Source organism: Coregonus clupeaformis, chromosome 14 (assembly GCF_020615455.1).
Source record: "Coregonus clupeaformis isolate EN_2021a chromosome 14, ASM2061545v1, whole genome shotgun sequence".
Classification (NCBI taxonomy): domain Eukaryota; kingdom Metazoa; phylum Chordata; class Actinopteri; order Salmoniformes; family Salmonidae; genus Coregonus; species Coregonus clupeaformis.
In genome coordinates this window covers 34,268,835-34,287,333 of record NC_059205.1, presented here as the reverse complement: position 1 = coordinate 34,287,333, position 18,499 = coordinate 34,268,835, and the positions used below count along the sequence as shown (strand labels likewise).

Sequence of the window (18,499 nt, the reverse complement as noted above, 5' to 3'; positions counted from 1 at the left end):
GCATTCCTCCTCTTCCTTCCCCTCTGTGTCCATGGTAACCTGCTGAATAAAATACTGTTGAAGTCGGAGGTTTACCTACACCTTAGCCAAATACATTTAAACTCAGTTTTTCACAATTCCTGACATTTAATCCTAGGTCAGTTTGTCACGATCGCTGACAGATGAAGCGGACCAAGGCGCAGCGTGATAAGCGTACATTCTTTATTTATGTACACACACGAACCAAAACAATAAACCAAACGATACGTGAAGTCCTAGGTTATACACAAAACCTTACGGAACAAGATCCCACAAAACTAACATGCCAAAAGGCTGCCTAAGTATTGACCCCAATCAGAGACAACGAGCTACAGCTGTCTCTGATTGGGAACCACCCTGGCCAACATAGATATAAACGATCTAGAACGAAAAACATAGAAAACTAAACAATGAAAATCCACACCCTGGCTCAACATTTAAGAGTCCCCAGAGCCAGGGCGTGACACAGTTAGGATCACCACTTTATTTTAAGAATGTGAAATGTCAGAATAATAGTAGAGAGAATGATTTATTTCAGCTTTTATTTATTTCATCACATTCCCTGTGGGTCAGAAGTTTACATACACTCAATTAGTATTTGGTAGCATTACCTTTAAATTGTTTAACTTGGGTCAAACGTTTTGGGTAGCCTTCCACAAGCTTCCCACAGAATCCACTCAGGTTCAGCATTATCCTAATGACCACCTAGCATCATTAGATTAATTTGTGTAACAGATTATGAGTAGTGGGAGAAAAGGCTGCATGGGTTGTTGGACTGAGTCTCTCTCTCCCTGTCTGTTTCTCTCTCTCTCACTCTCTCTCTCTCTCTCTCTCTGTGTGTATTGTTTACACTGTCCCAATCCTCTCCTGACAGCTACACTCAAAGTTTATTAGTGGCCTTGTGTGATGTCATACTTACAGGTTACTTAAGCAATAAGTCCTGAGAAGGTGTGGTATATGGCCAATATTTGATATGTTTGTGGTATCAGAGCTGACAGAGGGTGGGTGAGGTGAGTGAGTCAGTGAGTTACTGTAACACTTCACTGCAAATGGGAGCAATAAGGCATGGAAATGGAACCAGTTGCACTTGGAGAAATGCTTCTCCAGATGGGCTGCAGTTGCAGATGGGGCTCTAGTCCTACACAATACATTCTCCCAGAAACCCCCCTTCACACCCACACACATCCCAAGGATCCAATGGCTCTTGTAAAGAGAAAAAAAAAAACAGATCGGTGGACAGACAGATTTCATTAAAGGTAAATCACATTCTTTCAAACCTTACTACAGAACTGTTAACATACATATTACTATTATGAAAGTTTACTATGCAATATTAAACTATGACACTAGTGTTTTTTTTTTACTAAACCTTTATATAAAATCAAACTTATTATTATTACACAATAAATGTTTATATTTCTTTTTTTGGAAAGGGGAATACCTAGTCAGTTGTACAACTGAATGCATTCAACTGAAATGGGTCTTCCGCATTTAACCCAACCCCTCTGAATCAGAGAGGTGCGAAGGGCTGCCTTAATCGACATCCTGTGTTTCCTGTGGTTTACCTCTCAAGGTTTCTTCTCGCTCATAGTGTTGACAGTACAAGCATAATACTTACAGAATACTCAGGCACACCTACCCGGAAAATGTTCATGTTAATTCTAGGAGGTAACAAGTTCATTCTACAAGACGTCACAAGCTCACTAAACAGCAGTTCCACAAGTTCACTGCAAAAGTTTTTACGCCAAACACATTTCTTTAAGTTCAACAAGGTCACTACACAGGCCTTGATGGATTACTCTCTCTCTCTTTGTTTTCATTCCAACTCTGTCTGGGTGTCACGGGTGCTGTAGGTGGGTGTGGTGCAGGAATCAAGCGCAGGACGCAGAAACTAAGTCCAAAAGACTTTTGTGAAAATTCACTTAGTACACGAGCTCAACAAGCCCGGAGGCGAAATAAAGGCGCACACAGGCGTCAAACAAAAGGCGCACTAACATGTGCGAAAAACCCTCTCCAAAACAACGGAGGGAAACACGTAGCACAGAACACCAAACAGAAGCGCAATCACACACAACACCTGACACACACAACGAGAACTAAATAGGACACTAATGAACACTAACTGGAAACCGCCGAAGCCTGCCCGAGCAAGGAGGAGGAGCAGCCTCGGCCGAAACCGTGACACTGGGGACACATTTGAATCAAATCAAATGTTATTTGCCACATGCGCCGAATACAACAGGTGTAGACATTACAGTGAAATGCTTACTTACTAGCCCTTAACCAACAATGCAGTTTTAAAAAAAATAGAGTTTAGGTCATGTGAACTTCAGTTCATGTTGACATTATGACTGCATCCTTCGTGGTTTTGTAGTTGGCTAAGTGGACTGACAAGATCAGCTTGATCAGTCCAGATGGCTTTCTGAGCAGCATTTATGAACTCAAACATGTTGTCCTTGTATGCAGTATCTGAATCTGGACGTCCCTTCCTGTCCCACTCTGCAGAACACTAATCAGTCACATCAATTAACTTAATCAACAGTAAAAACATAATTAAAATGTGACTATTTTCCTTGGCTCACACAATATCAATCTTTGTCTTTAGTAACTTTAACTGGGTCTGGTGTTCCTTTGAGTGGACACTAGACAATACCTGTAAAGACAACCACAAGAAAAAAGACATCACTCAAATACATCTGCCAAAAGCTAGCACATCAATGATGATACTGTATATTTCAGTCATACATAAGTAAGCATTTCACTGTTAGTCCACACCGGTTGTTTACGAAGCATGTGACAAATACGATTTGATTTACAGCTCAGCTTAGAAGCAGAAGGCAACAAACAGTCAGGTGCACAGGCTAAGTGATTGTATAAAACCCAGCAAAACATGAGTGTTAAACCTGTGTTCTCCTATAGAGAGGGACATGTGTTGAGCCAGTAAACCCTGTATCACCCCCGCCCCCTGTCTGCTTATTTGATTTGGTCCGGCTTCTGTACTAATAAAAAATGTTCAAGAAGATGAAGGCAGCTGCTGACATGACAATAGCGGTCGTTGCTCCTTTGTATATGCCCCCAGTGCCATCAGGGATCAAAGTGGAGGCATGTGTATCTGTGTGTGGGAGAGGAGGACAGGGAGATCAGTTAGGCACAAAGAAAACAAATCATCATCATCTAACGCTCTGATATACAATACTACCCATTGCTGATCTTCAGATTTGATTTGCAGAATTTCCTCTATGAAATTCAACCAAGTATTCAGAGTTGGTACAGTGGGGGAAAAAAGTATTTAGTCAGCCACCAATTGTGCAAGTTCTCCCACTTAAAAAGATGAGAGAGGCCTGTAATTTTCATCATAGGTACACGTCAACTATGACAGACAAATTGAGGAAAAAAAATCCAGAAAATCACATTGTAGGATTTTTAATGAATTTATTTGCAAATGATGGTGGAAAATAAGTATTTGGTCACCTACAAACAAGCAAGATTTCTGGCTCTCACAGACCTGTAACTTCTTCTTTAAGAGGCTCCTCTGTCCTCCACTGCGTTACCTGTATTAATGGCACCTGTTTGAACTTGTTATCAGTATAAAATACACCTGTCCACAACCTCAAACAGTCACACTCCAAACTCCACTATGGCCAAGACCAAAGATCTGTCAAAGGACACCAGAAACAAAATTGTAGACCTGCACCAGGCTGGGAAGACTGAATCTGCAATAGGTAAGCAGCTTGGTTTGAAGAAATCAACTGTGGGAGCAATTATTAGGAAATGGAAGACATACAAGACCACTGATAATCTCCCTCGATCTGGGGGCTCCACGCAAGATCTCACCCCGTGGGGTCAAAATGATCACAAGAACGGTGAGCAAAATCCCAGAACCACACGGGGGGACCTAGTGAATGACCTGCAGAGAGCTGGGACCAAAGTAACAAAGCCTACCATCAGTAACACACTACGCCGCCAGGGACTCAAATCCTGCAGTGCAAGACGTGTCCCCCTGCTTAAGCCAGTACATGTCCAGGCCCGTCTGAAGTGCATTTGGATGATCCAGAAGAGGATTGGGAGAATGCCATATGGTCAGATGAAACCAAAATATAACTTTTTGGTAAAAACTCAACTCGTCATGTTTGGAGGACAAAGAATGCTGAGTTGCATCCAAAGAACACCATACCTACTGTGAAGCATGGGGGTGGAAACATCATGCTTTGGGGCTGTTTTTCTGCAAAGGGACCAGGACGACTGATCCGTGTAAAGGAAAGAATGAATGGGGCCATGTATCGTGAGATTTTGAGTGAAAACCTCCTTCCATCAGCAAGGGCATTGAAGATGAAACGTGGCTGAGTCTTTCAGCATGACAATGATCCCAAACACACCGCCCGGGCAACGAAGGAGTGGCTTCGTAAGAAGCATTTCAAGGTCCTGGAGTGGCCTAGCCAGTCTCCAGATCTCAACCCCATAGAAAATCTTTGGAGGGAGTTGAAAGTCCGTGTTGCCCAGCGACAGCCTCAAAACATCACTGCTCTAGAGGAGATCTGCATGGAGGAATGGGCCAAAATACCAGAAACAGTGTGTGAAAACCTTGTGAAGACTTACAGAAAACGTTTGACCTGTGTCATTGCCAACAAAGGGTATATAACAAAGTATTGAGAAACTTTTGTTATTGACCAAATACTTATTTTCCACCATCATTTGCCAATAAATTCATTAAAAATCCTACAATGTGATTTTCTGGATTATTTTTTCTCATTTTGTCTGTCATAGTTGACGTGTACCTATGATGAAAATTACAGGCCTCTCTCATCTTTTTAAGTGGGAGAACTTGCACAATTGGTGGCTGACTAAATACTTTTTTCCCCCACTGTATCTTTATTCTCGGTGCACACGCTGAAGCTCTTGAGCTGAGCATTGCTGTTCTGTGGGTTTCTGTACTCACCAGGACGCCCAGCAAGACCCCCGTCTCCACCTGTTAAAGACAAACACACTTAGAACACCCAGACTGCTGATCTCTGTGTTATAGAATTTCCTCTTGTAATGGAAAATAACCATAAGACATGTTTTCTTTGAAATACAGTTTGAATATTGAATTGAAACTATGCTGGAGCAATCTGTAATGACAGTACAGGAATTATTAGTTGAAACAATGCTGGAGCAATCTGTAATGACAGTATAGGAATGATTACATACAGTACCTTCAGAAAGTATTCACACCCATTGACTTTTTCCAGTTTTTTGTTGTGTTACAGCCACTGGCCTACACACAATACCCCATAATATCAAAGGGGAATTATGTTTTTAGAAATGGTTACAAATCAATAAAAAATTAAAAGCTGAAATGCCTTACACAGGAAGCGGCACAGGTCCTAATCCAGGCACTTGTCATCTCCCGTCTGGATTACTGCAACTCGCTGTTGGCTGGGCTCCCTGCCTGTGCCATTAAACCCCTACAACTCATCCAGAATGGCGCAGCCCGTCTGGTGTTCAACCTTCCCAAGTTCTCTCACGTCACCCCGCTCCTCCGCACACTCCACTGGCTTCCAGTTGAAGCTCGCATCTGCTACAAGACCATGGTGCTTGCCTACGGAGCTGTGAGGGGAACGGCACCTCTGTACCTTCAGGCTCTGATCAGTCCCTACACCCAAACGAGGGCATTGCGTTCATCCACCTCTGGCCTGCTGGCTCCCCTACCTCTGTGGAAGCACAGTTCCCGCTCAGCCCAGTCAAAACTGTTCGCTGCTCTGGCACCCCAATGGTGGAACAAGCTCCGGAGACATTTGAAACCCCACCTCTTTAAGGAATACCTGGGATAGGATAAAGTAATGCTTCTACCCCCAAAGAAATGTACTTTATGTCCTGAATACAAAGCGTTATGTTTGGGGAAAATCCAACATAACACAATCACTGAGTACCACTTATCATATTTTCAAGCATGGTGGCGGCTGCATCATGTTATGGGCATGCTTATTGTTAAGTTCATGTTTTAAGTATCCCTATATTTCTGTTATTACGGTGCGATCACTCTGTTATTAGCACGCCTGAGCAGTAGTCTCACGGGAGATGGACCTGGCCTGAGTGCAATGGCAACTGTGTACTGTGGAAATACGGTGAAGTAAACGTTGTTCAACTGGAACCTAGTCGTTGTATCATTTTGAGTTAACACTTATCACGGCAAGGACTAGGGAGTTTTTCTTTTATTAAAAGAAACGGAATAGAGCTAAGCACATGCAAAATCCTAGAAGAAAACCTGGTTCAGTCTGCTTTCCAACAGACACTGGGAGACAAATTCACCTTTCAGCAGGACAATAACCTAAAACACAAGGCAAAATATACACTGGAGTTGCTTACGAAGATAACATTTAATGTTCCTGAGTGGCCTAGTTACAGTTTTGAATTAAATTGCCTTGAAAAACGATGGCAAGACTTGAAAATGTCTGTCAACAATGATCAACAACCAACTTAACAGAGCTTGAATAATTTAAAATATAATAATGTGTAAATATTGTACAATCCTGGTGTGCAAAATTCTTAGAGACTTACCTAGAAAGACTCACAGCTGTAATCGCTGCCAAAGGTGCTTCTAACATGTATTGACTCAGGGGTGTGAATAATTATGTAAATGAGATATTTCTGCATTTCATTTTCAATACATTTCATTTTCAATACAAAACATATATTAAACATGTTTTAACCTTGTCATTATGGGATATTGTGTGTAAATGGGTGAGATATACAGTGGGGAGAACAAGTATTTGATACACTGCCGATTTTGCAGGTTTTCCTATTTACAAAGCATGTAGAGGTCTGTAATTTTTATCATAGGTACACTTCAACTGTGAGAGACGGAATCTAAAACAAAAATCCAGAAAATCACATTGTATGATTTTTAAGTAATTAATTTGCATTTTATTGCATGACATAAGTATTTGATCACCTACCAACCAGTAAGAATTCCGGCTCTCACAGACCTGTTAGTTTTTCTTTAAGAAGCCCTCCTGTTCTCCACTCATTACCTGTATTAACTGCACCTGTTTGAACTCGTTACCTGTATAAAAGACACCTGTCCACACACTCAATCAAACAGACTCCAACCTCTACACAATGGCCAAGACCAGAGAGCTGTGTAAGGACATCAGGGATACAATTTTAGACCTGCACAAGGCTGGGATGGGCTACAGGACAATAGGCAAGCAGCTTGGTGAGAAGGCAACAACTGTTGGCGCAATTATTAGAAAATGGAAGAAGTTCAAGTTGACGGTCAATCACCCTCGGTCTGGGGCTCCATGCAAGATCTCACCTCGTGGGGCATCAATGATCATGAGGAAGGTGAGGGATCAGCCCAGAACTACACGGCAGGACCTGGTCAATGACCTGAAGAGAGATGGGACCACAGTCTCAAAGAAAACCATTAGTAACACACTACGCCGTCATGGATTAAAATCCTGCAGTGCACGCAAGGTCCCCCTGCTCAAGCCAGTGCATGTCCAGGCCCGTCTGAAGTTTGCCAATGACCATCTGGATGATCCAGAGGAGGAATGGGAGAAGGTCATGTGGTCTGATGAGACAATAATAGAGCTTTTTGGTCTAAACTCCACTCGCCGTGTTTGGAGGAAGAAGAAGGATGAGTACAACCCCAAGAACACCATCCCAACCGTGAAGCATGGAGGTGGAAACATCATTCTTTGGGGATGCTTTTCTGCAAAGGGGACAGGACGACTGCACCGTATTGAGGGGAGGATGGATGGGGCCATGTATCACGAGATCTTGGACAACAACCTCCTTCCCTCAGTAAGGGGTCTTCCAGCATGACAACGACCCGAAACACACTGCCAGGGCAACTAAGGAGTGGCACCGTAAGAAGCATCTCAAGGTCCTGGAGTGGCCTAGCCAGTCTCCAGACCTGAACCCAATAGAAAATCTTTGGAGGGAGCTGAAAGTCCGTATTGCCCAGCGACAGCCCCGAAACCTGAAGGATCTGGAGAAGGTATGGGTGGGCCAAAATCCCTGCTGCAGTGTGTGCAAACCTGGTCAAGACCTACAGGAAAAGTACGATCTCTGTAATTGCAAACAAAGGTTTCTGTACCAAATATTAAGTTCTGCTTTTCTGATGTATCAAATACTTATGTCATGCAATAAAATGCAAATTAATTACTTAAAAATCATACAATGTGATTTTCTGGATTTTTGTTTTAGATTCCGTCTCTCACAGTTGAAGTGTACCTATGATAAAAATTACAGACCTCTACATGCTTTGTAAGTAGGAAAACCTGCAAAATCGGCAGTGTATCAAATACTTGTTCTCCCCACTGTATATATATATTTTTTTTATCCATTTTGAAGTCAGGCTGTAACAACAAAATGTGGAATAAGTCTAGAGGTATGTAGGCCTCCTGTAGCTTAGTTGGTAAAGCATGGCCCTTGCAATGCCAGGGTTGTGGGTTCGATTCCCACGAGGGGCCAGTATGAAAAATGTATGCACTCACTAACTGTAAGTCGCTCTGGATAAGAGCGTCTGCTAAATGACTAAAATGTAAAAAAAACTGAGGGCTGGATCAGCTAGGAAATGCTCATAGGAATGACTGGTTTGAGACACTAAATTGCTACACCATGTGCTAACCTTAGCCCTAACCCTTAGTACAATGTAAGTACAGTGTACCAATGGTTAATTACAATACTTGTTACAATATGATTATAGTAATAATTAAACTAATAAGTGCACTATATACATTTGTTTTCTTAATAGGAAACTCACACACTGAACTTACTGTTGTGTCCAGCTTGACCAACAGGTCCAGCTGCCTTCAGTCTAGGGCATGCTGAAATGAAAGTAAAGAAAGCTTAAAGGAGCGACCTGTTGTGCAGATGGCACATATTAAGACATTATTAGGGGGTCATACATGCTTATTATAAACTGGGTGGTTTGATCCCTGAATGCTGATTGGCTGACAGCAGTGGTATATCAGACTGTATACCATGTGTATGACAAAACATGTATTTTTACTGCTCTAATTACGTTGATAACAGTAAGACACCTCGGGGTTTGTGATACATAGCCAATATACCATGGCTAAGGGTTTTATATAAGAACAGCTCTTAGGTATGCCTCAGCCGTGGTATATTGGCCATATACCAAACCCCCTCTGGCCTTATTGCTTAATTATAACAGCACCATGCATTAGACATTCAGTGTCACCTAAATATGGTGATGGTTCTGTCCCCAATGTCATCCTAAACCATCTCAAAGTGGTACTCACTGGCTTCAGTGTTGGAAAAGGAGTGGCCTTTACCGTCCTCCAGGTCCAGTTTGAGATCCTTGGGCATGCCAGGGCACACAATGTTGACCTTGCGGTCCTCAACACACGGCACACACTTCCCAGAAGAGGGAAACGAGGTCAGGGAACAGTCAAGGAGGGCAGACATTGCAGTACTTTGCGTCCACAGTTTGTCATTTGTCATTGAGTCGTAAATGGTTTTCATCGCTGGACACCTCTCATCATTGCAGGTGAGACACAAAGACAAGTCGTTCTGAGCTGTAGAAGAGAGAGATGTATTCACACCAACAGGGGGAAGAGGGTTTACTTTAACAGAGCATTTGGAGACTTATCAGGCAGCTCATTACAACAAGAGACGAAAATGTGTCAATTGTGAGGCACTGAGATTGATAATATTATGACACTGGTTGAATGTATTTGGTCAGGATATTATGTCAGGAAAAGCTACTTCAATGTCAATAAACGGGAGTCTAAATAAGTGAACACAATGTGAACACATGCATAGAGAGGTATGAGGACAGCTCACCTGTGGCATAAGACTGTGACACCAGTGACACAAGACATGCTACTGCCCAGACAAATATAACTGAAATAAAGCAAACAAGAGCTCATGCATGTGAGTTTATGGAGTTACTGAAACAAGCCCATTTTCAACAACCATGTCAGGTCCAGACATTATTGGTAAAAAAACATTTTTATAATAATGCTGAAGAAAATGTATGCAGTGCATTGCAATTAAATATGAAAACAATAGGAAATCAAGAAAATAATCTCAGGCTATAGTGCTTTTTTACTATACATCACAACAAGTGGTAGGACAGGGATCAACTACAGTACATGCCATTAAGTCAGAGGTGATTATGCTTATTTAATGCCCTGGTGAGAAATCTAAGATGGCAAAGCTGAGGTCGAAATACTGATGAGAGAAGAGTGTTCACTTACTTATCAAATCCATTTCTTTGATCTGTTGAGAAAAGGATTTAAATATATATATATTTCATATGTAAAAAGTAGGCTATTACATATCCAGCAGGTGTTTTATACAGGGGATATTCTCTGTGCTGTATATTAATCACCATAAACCTCTATGGATATCCAACACTAGCATGGTTCCGCATCCCCTGACCTCAGTCCAACTGTTTTCCCCCTGAAAGACTACGCAAAACTCAAATCAGCACGTAGACCAGCCCAAAAAAAAATAAACATAATGTGCGTAAGAAGGACTGATGCGTTTTAACACCGTGACATTTTCGAAGTTGCAGGACTAAGCTTTTTAATAAAATAACAAATAGAAAAGAGACCATTTGGTACGACCCCGTGATATGATTCAACAACCACATTCATATGCCTATACTTTAAAGTACATCCATGTTTGGACTTATAAATAATTGATATGTAGGTTCTTGAACAATATAACTTATAAATGCCTCATGAGCTTAGTTCAACAGCCGTATCCCATCAGAACCCAAAATACGTTTTTGTTTTACTCCAATGTTTGTAAACGAAGTAAATGTAAACAAACACTATATAGCCTAATAACATATAGGTTTAAACTATAATGTTGATATCACGGATGGTCAGTCCTTGCACTTGCACTCATAGCTTTGTCTATTAATTTGAGAGTGGTTACATTTCTCCAGCCCCATCCCTCAGAATTTTACTGGAACAGGGGCGGCGATAACGTTTGGATATTGTTTCTACTGCCGATTGCTGCTTTAACCTCACCTGAATTGCTTGGAATGTTTCTGGTGTCCCTATCTGTCCTCGCAGGTTGAAGATTATAATTTCTGTGCGCCAGGGAACTCTGTGGTAATCCTCGTATGTCTCGGCAAAAATAGAAAATAGTGACGTTTCATCCAACAGCTCGTTACTAGCTCCACGCGCTATTTTATAGGGAGCTCCGCCACAGAACTCGATCGTTTGGCATTTGACTAAACCAGCGCTTATTTCAAAAAGCGCTCCGTAAACCACGCCTAAGTGGGTAGAGCTATGCATGTTGAAGAGGCTGAATGTTTCTGGAGAAAGCATCCAAGCGAACGAAACAGTGCCCCTCTGTCTCTGTATGTGTAGCCCTATGCTGCCTGGTCAAAAAGAGTATGACATTGTTGCCGCTGTAGCATTGAATGCAAGGGAAACCAGCAAGCATTTGGCCTCCCTTGATAAAAAATAAAATAATAATAGCCAATCAGCACTGAACTAAACTGAGTGAGCTCAGCTGTGAATGGTCCTGGTGCACCAAAAAAAAGTGTAACGGGAAGCCAGTTTGGATTTGGCTTCACACCAATCACATCACATTAGAAGCCAAACGCCATTGACAGAACTTGAATTGTTGCATCTTGTTGTGCCGTTGTCCTCTGGTGGCTCACTCGCTAGCTAAAATTGTCCCTTTCCTAAAATAGCCATGGATGGAGATAGGTATTTGGCCAGTGATTATAACAGTGATTCTGATCCAACCATAAATTCATACATTGTGCCCCTGGCCTGAGAGGATGGAAGTTCAACATGTAGTAACATTAGGCTAATGTTAACTAGCTGGCCTGGTGCATCGTTGCCTATGAAAGTTAGGCTAGCGAGTAATCATGTTAGCCAGATAGCCTAGGACAACAAAAAACGAAAAGGTTGTATGACAGAGTCATAAACCATTTAAGCAACATGAAAGAGGAAGATGGCATTGGCGTTTCTCATAAACATTTCTCTAATCGTTGTTGAGATGTGATATTCTACACAGCACAAGACAAGATGTAGGCCAATGTAATATCGTCAACAAATCCCCTTAGTCAAATCCTTTCGGTCTAAATTCCAGGTAAACTTGGAGGACAGTTAACTACTTACAAAAACCGTGCTTCTGACGAAGAGCTACAAAAGTAGCCTAAGTAAATATATAAGGTGATTAGACTGAAAATATATATATGGTGATTTCGTCAAACTTGCGAGGCTCTCCATGCTCATTAGTTGGTCATTTAACATATGTGCTGCTACTTCACTCAATTTGGTTTTCAAAGTCTCCCTTCTCAACTGTTTTACATTCCCTGAGAACAACCAGAAATGTATCCTAGGCCAAATATTCCCAGATTTGCGGTAGCTCTCCATAATTCTAAATTAACAGTTGTTTAGTAATCTGAAAATGTCGGAAACATTAACTTGCTTGACAATGCTGTAGTTCATGTAGCCTAATAGTTTGTTACATGCAATATGTTTTGTAGACTTCACCGGTTTTATAATGAAACAAGGGTGTGGTTGAATTTATTCTGCCACTGTGTCTTCTTATGTCTTGGCCTTAGGCCTATACAGTACATTTGGAAAGTATTCTGACCCCTTCACTTTTTCCTCATTGTTATGTTACAGACATATTCTAGAATGGATTAAATCATTTCCCCCACACATTTACACACAATACCCCATAATGACAAAGCAAAAACAGGTTTTTAGAAATTTGTGCAAATTTATAATACACCCCCGGCGGTCTTTAATTTTAATGGTAGGTTTATTTGAACAGTGAGAGACAGAATAACAACAAAAAAATCCAGAAAAACACATGTCAAAAATGTTATAAATTGATTTGCATTTTAATGAGGGAAATAAGTATTTGACCCCTCTGCAAAAAATGACTTAGTACTTGGTAGCAAAACCCTTGTTGGCAATCACAGAGGTCAGACGTTTCTTGTAGTTGGCCACCAGGTTTGCACACATTTCAGGAGGGATTTTGTCCCACTCCTCTTTGCAGATCTTCTTCAAGTCAGTAAGGTTTCGAGGCTGACGTTTGGCAACTCAAACTTTCAGCTCCCTCCACAGATTTTCTATGGGATTAAGGTCTGGAGACTGGCTAGGCCACTCCAGGACCTTAATGTGCTTCTTCTTGAGCCACTCCTTTGTTGCCTTGGCCGTGTGTTTTGGGTCATTGTCATGCTGGAATACCCATCCACGACCCATTTTCAATGCCCTGGCTGAGGGAAGGAGGTTCTCACCCAAGATTTGATGGTACATGGCCCCGTCCATCGTCCCTTTGATGCGGTGAAGTTGTCCTGTCCCCTTAGCAGAAAAACACCCCCAAAGCATAATGTTTCCACCTCCATGTTTGACGGTGGGGATGGTGTTCTTGGGGTCATAGGCAGCATTCCTCCTCCTCCAAACACGGCGAGTTGAGTTGATGCCAAAGAGCTCGTTTTTGGTCTTATCTGACCACAACACTTTCACCCAATTCTCCTCTGACTCATTCAGATGTTCATTGGCAAACTTCAGACGGGCCTGTATATGTGCTTTCTTGAGCAGGGGGACCTTGCGGGCGCTGCAGGATTTCAGTCCTTCACGGCGTAGTGTGTTACCAATTGTTTTCTTGGTGACTATGGTCCCAGCTGCCTTGAAATCATTGACAAGATCCTCCCGTAAAGTTCTGGGCTGATTCCTCACCGTTCTCATGATCATTGCAACTCCACGAGGTGAGATCTTGCATGGAGCCCCATGCCGAGGGAGATTGACAGTTATTTTGTGTTTCTTCCATTTGCAAATAATCGCACCAACTGTTGTCACCTTCTCCCCAAGCTGCTTGGCGATGGTCTTGTAGCCCATTCCAGCCTTGTGTAGGTCTACAATCTTGTCCCTGACATCCTTGGAGAGCTCTTTGGTCTTGGCCATGGTGGAGAGTTTGGAATCTGATTGATTGATTGCTTCTGTGTACAGGTGTATTTTATACAGGTAACAAGCTGAGATTAGGAGCACTCCCTTTAAGAGTGTGCTCCTAATCTCAGCTCGTTACCTGTATAAAAGACACCTGGGAGCCATAAATCTTTCTGATTGAGAGGGGGTCAAATACTTATTTCCCTCATTAAAATGCAAATCAATTTATAACATTTTTGACATGCGTTTTTCTGGATCTTTTTGTTGTTATTCTGTCTCTCACGGTTCAAATAAACCTACCATTAAAATGATAGCCTGATCACTTCTTTGTCAGTGGGCAAACATACAAAATCAGCAGGGGATCAAATACTTTTTTCCCTCACTGTAGGTTGCAATATGGCAATTTTTCCCTGGCTTCCCCAGTGATTTTACCCAAGCACCGCTACTGGCACACTTTTTTGACCTAGCAATAACGATAGTAAGATCCTCCTCAATGTTGTCAAGTGAGAGATTGGCATTTGTGAAGATTCCTTTGAATCCTCAACCTGGACCTTAAGACAATACTTTACAAATATGTACAATCTTAATAACTTTTATTTACATATGCATGGCAAAGAAATTCTGATACGTTCTGAATTATAACTTTTCCACTCACTGATACAGATATACTGTATCATTCTCCACACAAAACGTTTCACAGTAAAGTGAATTTAAAAGACCACACCAAAGATGTCCTCAACACTTTGAAAGAAAGTCTTAAGAATACCAACACTAAGTGCATAGGAGTATAGACATATACAATCTCTAAAAGCCAGTTTACATGAAATGTGCAAATATATTTAATGGCAACAATGGCAAAACCCACAATATAGCTGTGTCTTACTGGATATCAACAACCACATTTTAAAATGAACCAAGCAAAAGAACAATGTATATGATCTTGATACTTGTTTAGAAAGCACATGGTGTGCATTGCCACTTAAAATGGCCACATCTTAAAGGTAGTAAGCATTGCAATAACAAAAAGGACATGATGCCATGAGGGTGTTCTTCTGTGCCTAAAATGTCAATTTCAGGCTACCTATACAATTCCATTCACACCAAAATATCAGTCCCGTTGTTTCTTCAACACCGTTAGACAGTGTGACGATCTCAGTAAGGCATCATCTCTTTCTAGTAGTTCTTGTTAGGAAGATCAGCAACAGGGATACATGAGGGAAATATGTAGGGTGCGTGGATGGTCGGGGAAAAAAGTATTGAATCCTTTACTATATTATAAGGTTTTTCTGGTACAGTAACTTTGGTGATTCTGACAGTTTGAATCAGAATGACAATGAACAAACAGAGTAGCCTTTCTTCTCAGGGGAAAAACAAATCTACATATAAAATACATCCCAAAGCAGTTTCCATCCAGTGTGTCAACTCTTCTAACCCTAGCAGAAGCCTCACAAATGCCTGTGTACGTAGAATGACAGTGGGGAGAACAAGTATTTGATACACTGCCGATTTTGCAGGTTTTCCTACTTACAAAGCATGTAGAGGTCTGTAATTTTTTATCATAGGTACACTTCAACTGTGAGAGACGGAATCTAAAACAAAAATCCAGAAAATCACATTGTATGATTTTAAAGTAATTAATTAGCATTTTATTGCATGACATAAGTATTTGATCACCTACCAACCAGTAAGAATTCCGGCTCTCACAGACCTGTTAGTTTTTCTTTAAGAAGCCCTCCTGTTCTCCACTCATTACCTGTATTAACTGCACCTGTTTGAACTCATTACCTGTATAAAAGACACCTGTCCACACACAATCAAACAGACTCCAACTACACAATGGCTAAGACCAGAGAGCTGTGTAAGGACATCAGGGATAAAATTGTAGACCTGCACAAGGTTGGGATGGGCTACAGGACAATAGGCAAGCAGCTTGGTGAGAAGGCAACAACTGTTGGCGCAATTATTAGAAAATTGAAAAGTTCAAGATGACGGTCAATCGTGGGGCATCAATAATCATGAAGAAGGTGAGGGATCAGCCCAGAACTACACGGCAGGACCTGGTCAATGACCTGAAGAGAGCTGGGACCACAGTCTCAAAGAAAACCATTAGTAACACACTATGCCATCATGGATTAAAATCCTGCAGCGCACTCAAGGTCCCCCTGCTCAAGCCAGCGCATGTCCAGGCCCGTCTGAAGTTTGCCAATGACCATCTGGATCATCCAGAGGAGGAATGGGAGAAGGTCATGTGGTCTGATGAGACAAAAATAGAGCTTTTTGGTCTAAACCACTCGCCGTGTTTGGAGGAAGAAGGATGAGTACAACCAAGAACACCATCCCAACTGTGTAGCATGGAGGTGGAAACATTCTTTGGGGATGCTTTTCTGCAAAGGGGACAGGATGACTGCACCGTATTGAGGGGAGGATGGATGGGGCCATGTATCGCGAGATCTTGGCCAACAACCTCCTTTCCTCAGTAAGAGCATTGAAGATGGGTCGTGGCTGGGTCTTCCAGCATGACAACGACCCAAAACACACAGCCAGGGCAACTAAGGAGTGGCTCCGTAAGAAGCATCTCAAGGTCCTGGAGTGGCCTAGCCAGTCTCCAGACCTGAACCCAACAGAAAATCTTTGGAGGGAGCTGAAAGTCCGTATTGCCCAGCGACAGCCCCGAAACCTGAAGGATCTGGAGAAGGTCTGTATGGAGGAGTGGGCCAAAATCCCTGCTGCAGTGTGTGCAAACCTGGTCAAGACCTACAGGAAACGTATGATCTCTGTAATTGCAAACAAAGGTTTCTGTACCAAATATTAAGTTCTGCTTTTCTGATGTATCAAATACTTATGTCATGCAATAAAATGCAAATTAATTACTTAAATCATACAATGTGATTTTTTGGATTTTTGTTTTAGATTCCGTCTCTCACAGTTGAAGTGTACCTATGATAAAAATTACAGACCTCTACATGCTTTGTAAGTAGGAAACCCTGCAAAATCGGCAGTATCAAATACTTGTTCTCCCCACTGTACATACAGATGCAGGATCTTAATTTGACCAGTTCTTCACAGCAGGAAAATAATCCTGCAGCAACAGGTGTTGATACATTTTTCCTTAGGGCAAATCAAGCCTGACATTTTAAAGTGGAAATTACAAACTTGAGAAGCATTTTTAAACCGCAAATAGACTACAAGTTTGCATTTACTGCAACAGGGTGATCAAAATATCCTACACCTGTACATTTACAGTGGTTCAATTATCCAAACCCATGTAACTCCTATCACCTTGAGACTGTCACAAATTCCATCAATAATATTCAAAAAATATCCTGTGCAAGCACAACGGCATGCATTGTTAGTTTCATTCTCTTCAGACCAAAGAGCTACAGTTGAAGTCAGAAGTTTACATACACTTAGGTTGGAGTCATTAAAACTCGTTTTTCAACCACACAAATTTCTTGTTAACAAACTATAGTTTTGGCAAGTCGGTTAGGACATCTACTTTGTGCATGACAAGTCATTTTTCCAACAATTGTTTACAGATTATTTCACCTATAATTCACTGTATCACAATTCCAGTGGGTCAGAAGTTTACATACACTAAGTTGACTGTGCCTTTAAACAGCTTGGAAAATTCCAGAAAATGATGTCATGGCTTTAGAAGCTTCTGATAGGCTAATTGACATCATTTGAGTCAATTGGAGGTGTACCTGTGGATGCATTTCAAGGCCTCCCTTCAAACTCAGTTCCTCTTTGCTTGACATCATGGTAAAATCAAAAGAAATCAGCCAAAACCTCAGAAAAAAAATTGTAGACCTCCACAAGTCTGGTTCATCCTTGGGAGCAATTTCGAAACGCCTGAAGGTACCACGTTCATCTGTACAAACAATAGTACGCAAGTATAAACACCATGGGACCACGCAGCCGTCATACCGCTCAGGACGGAGACGCGTTCTGTCTCCTAGAATTCAACGTACTTTGGTGCGAAAAGTGCAAATCAATCCCAGAACAACAGCAAAGGACCTTGTGAAGATGGAGGAAACAGGTGCAAAAGTATCTACAGTAAAACGAGTCCTATATCGACATAACCTGAAAGGCCGCTCAGCAAGGAAGAAGCCACTGCTCCAAAACCGCCATAAGAAAAGCGAGACTACGGTTTGCAACTGCACATGGGGACAAACATTTTCTTTTTGGAGAAATGTCCTCTGGTCTGATGAAACAAAAATATAACTGTTTGGCCATAATGACCATCGTTATGTTTGGAGGAAAAAGGGGTTGGCTGAAGCTGAAGAACACCATCCCAACCGTGAAGCACGGGGTGGCAGCATCATGCTGTGGGGGTGCTTTGCTGCAGGAGGGACTGGTGCACTTCACAAAATAGATGGCATCATGAGGAAGGAAAATTATGTGGATATATTGAAGCAACATCAAGACATCAGTCAGGAAGTTAAAGCTTGGTCGCAAATGGGTCTTCCAAATGGACAATGACCCCAAGCATACTTCCAAAGTTGTGGCAAAATGGCTTAAGGACAACAACGTTAAGGTATTGGAGTGGCCATCACAAAGCCCTGACCTCAATCCTATAGAAAATGTGTGGGCAGAAC

General features: G+C 41.8%; 1 protein-coding gene across 2 annotated transcripts; it reads right to left on the bottom strand.

The window, feature by feature from the left end:
* Positions 1–2,320: 2,320 nt before the first annotated feature.
* Positions 2,321–11,304, bottom strand: LOC121581521. Of its 2 annotated transcripts, XM_041897018.2 has the most exons (7): positions 11,013–11,304; positions 10,230–10,251; positions 9,814–9,873; positions 9,270–9,545; positions 8,781–8,831; positions 4,955–4,984; positions 2,321–3,130 (listed from the first exon to the last, which is right to left on the bottom strand). In XM_041897018.2, exons 1-7 carry the CDS (start codon positions 11,280–11,282, stop codon positions 3,018–3,020), a joined length of 822 nt encoding a protein of 273 aa, XP_041752952.1. In that variant the 5' UTR covers positions 11,283–11,304; the 3' UTR covers positions 2,321–3,017. The 2 variants fall into 2 exon arrangements, with proteins under 2 accessions (XP_041752952.1, XP_041752953.1); XM_041897019.2 differs by lacking the exon at positions 9,814–9,873.
* Positions 11,305–18,499: the final 7,195 nt, after the last annotated feature.

Coding starts and splice junctions, on each gene's coding strand:
- LOC121581521 (XM_041897018.2), bottom strand. CDS start 11,282: ATGCATAGCTCTACCCACTTAGGCGTGGTTTACGGAGCGCTTTTTGAA. Junction 4,985..8,780: donor TGGTCAAGCTGGACACAACA/GTAAGTTCAGTG, acceptor TGTCTTTAACAG/GTGGAGACGGGGGTCTTGCT. Junction 3,131..4,954: donor GGGTCTTGCTGGGCGTCCTG/GTGAGTACAGAA, acceptor TCCCACACACAG/ATACACATGCCTCCACTTTG.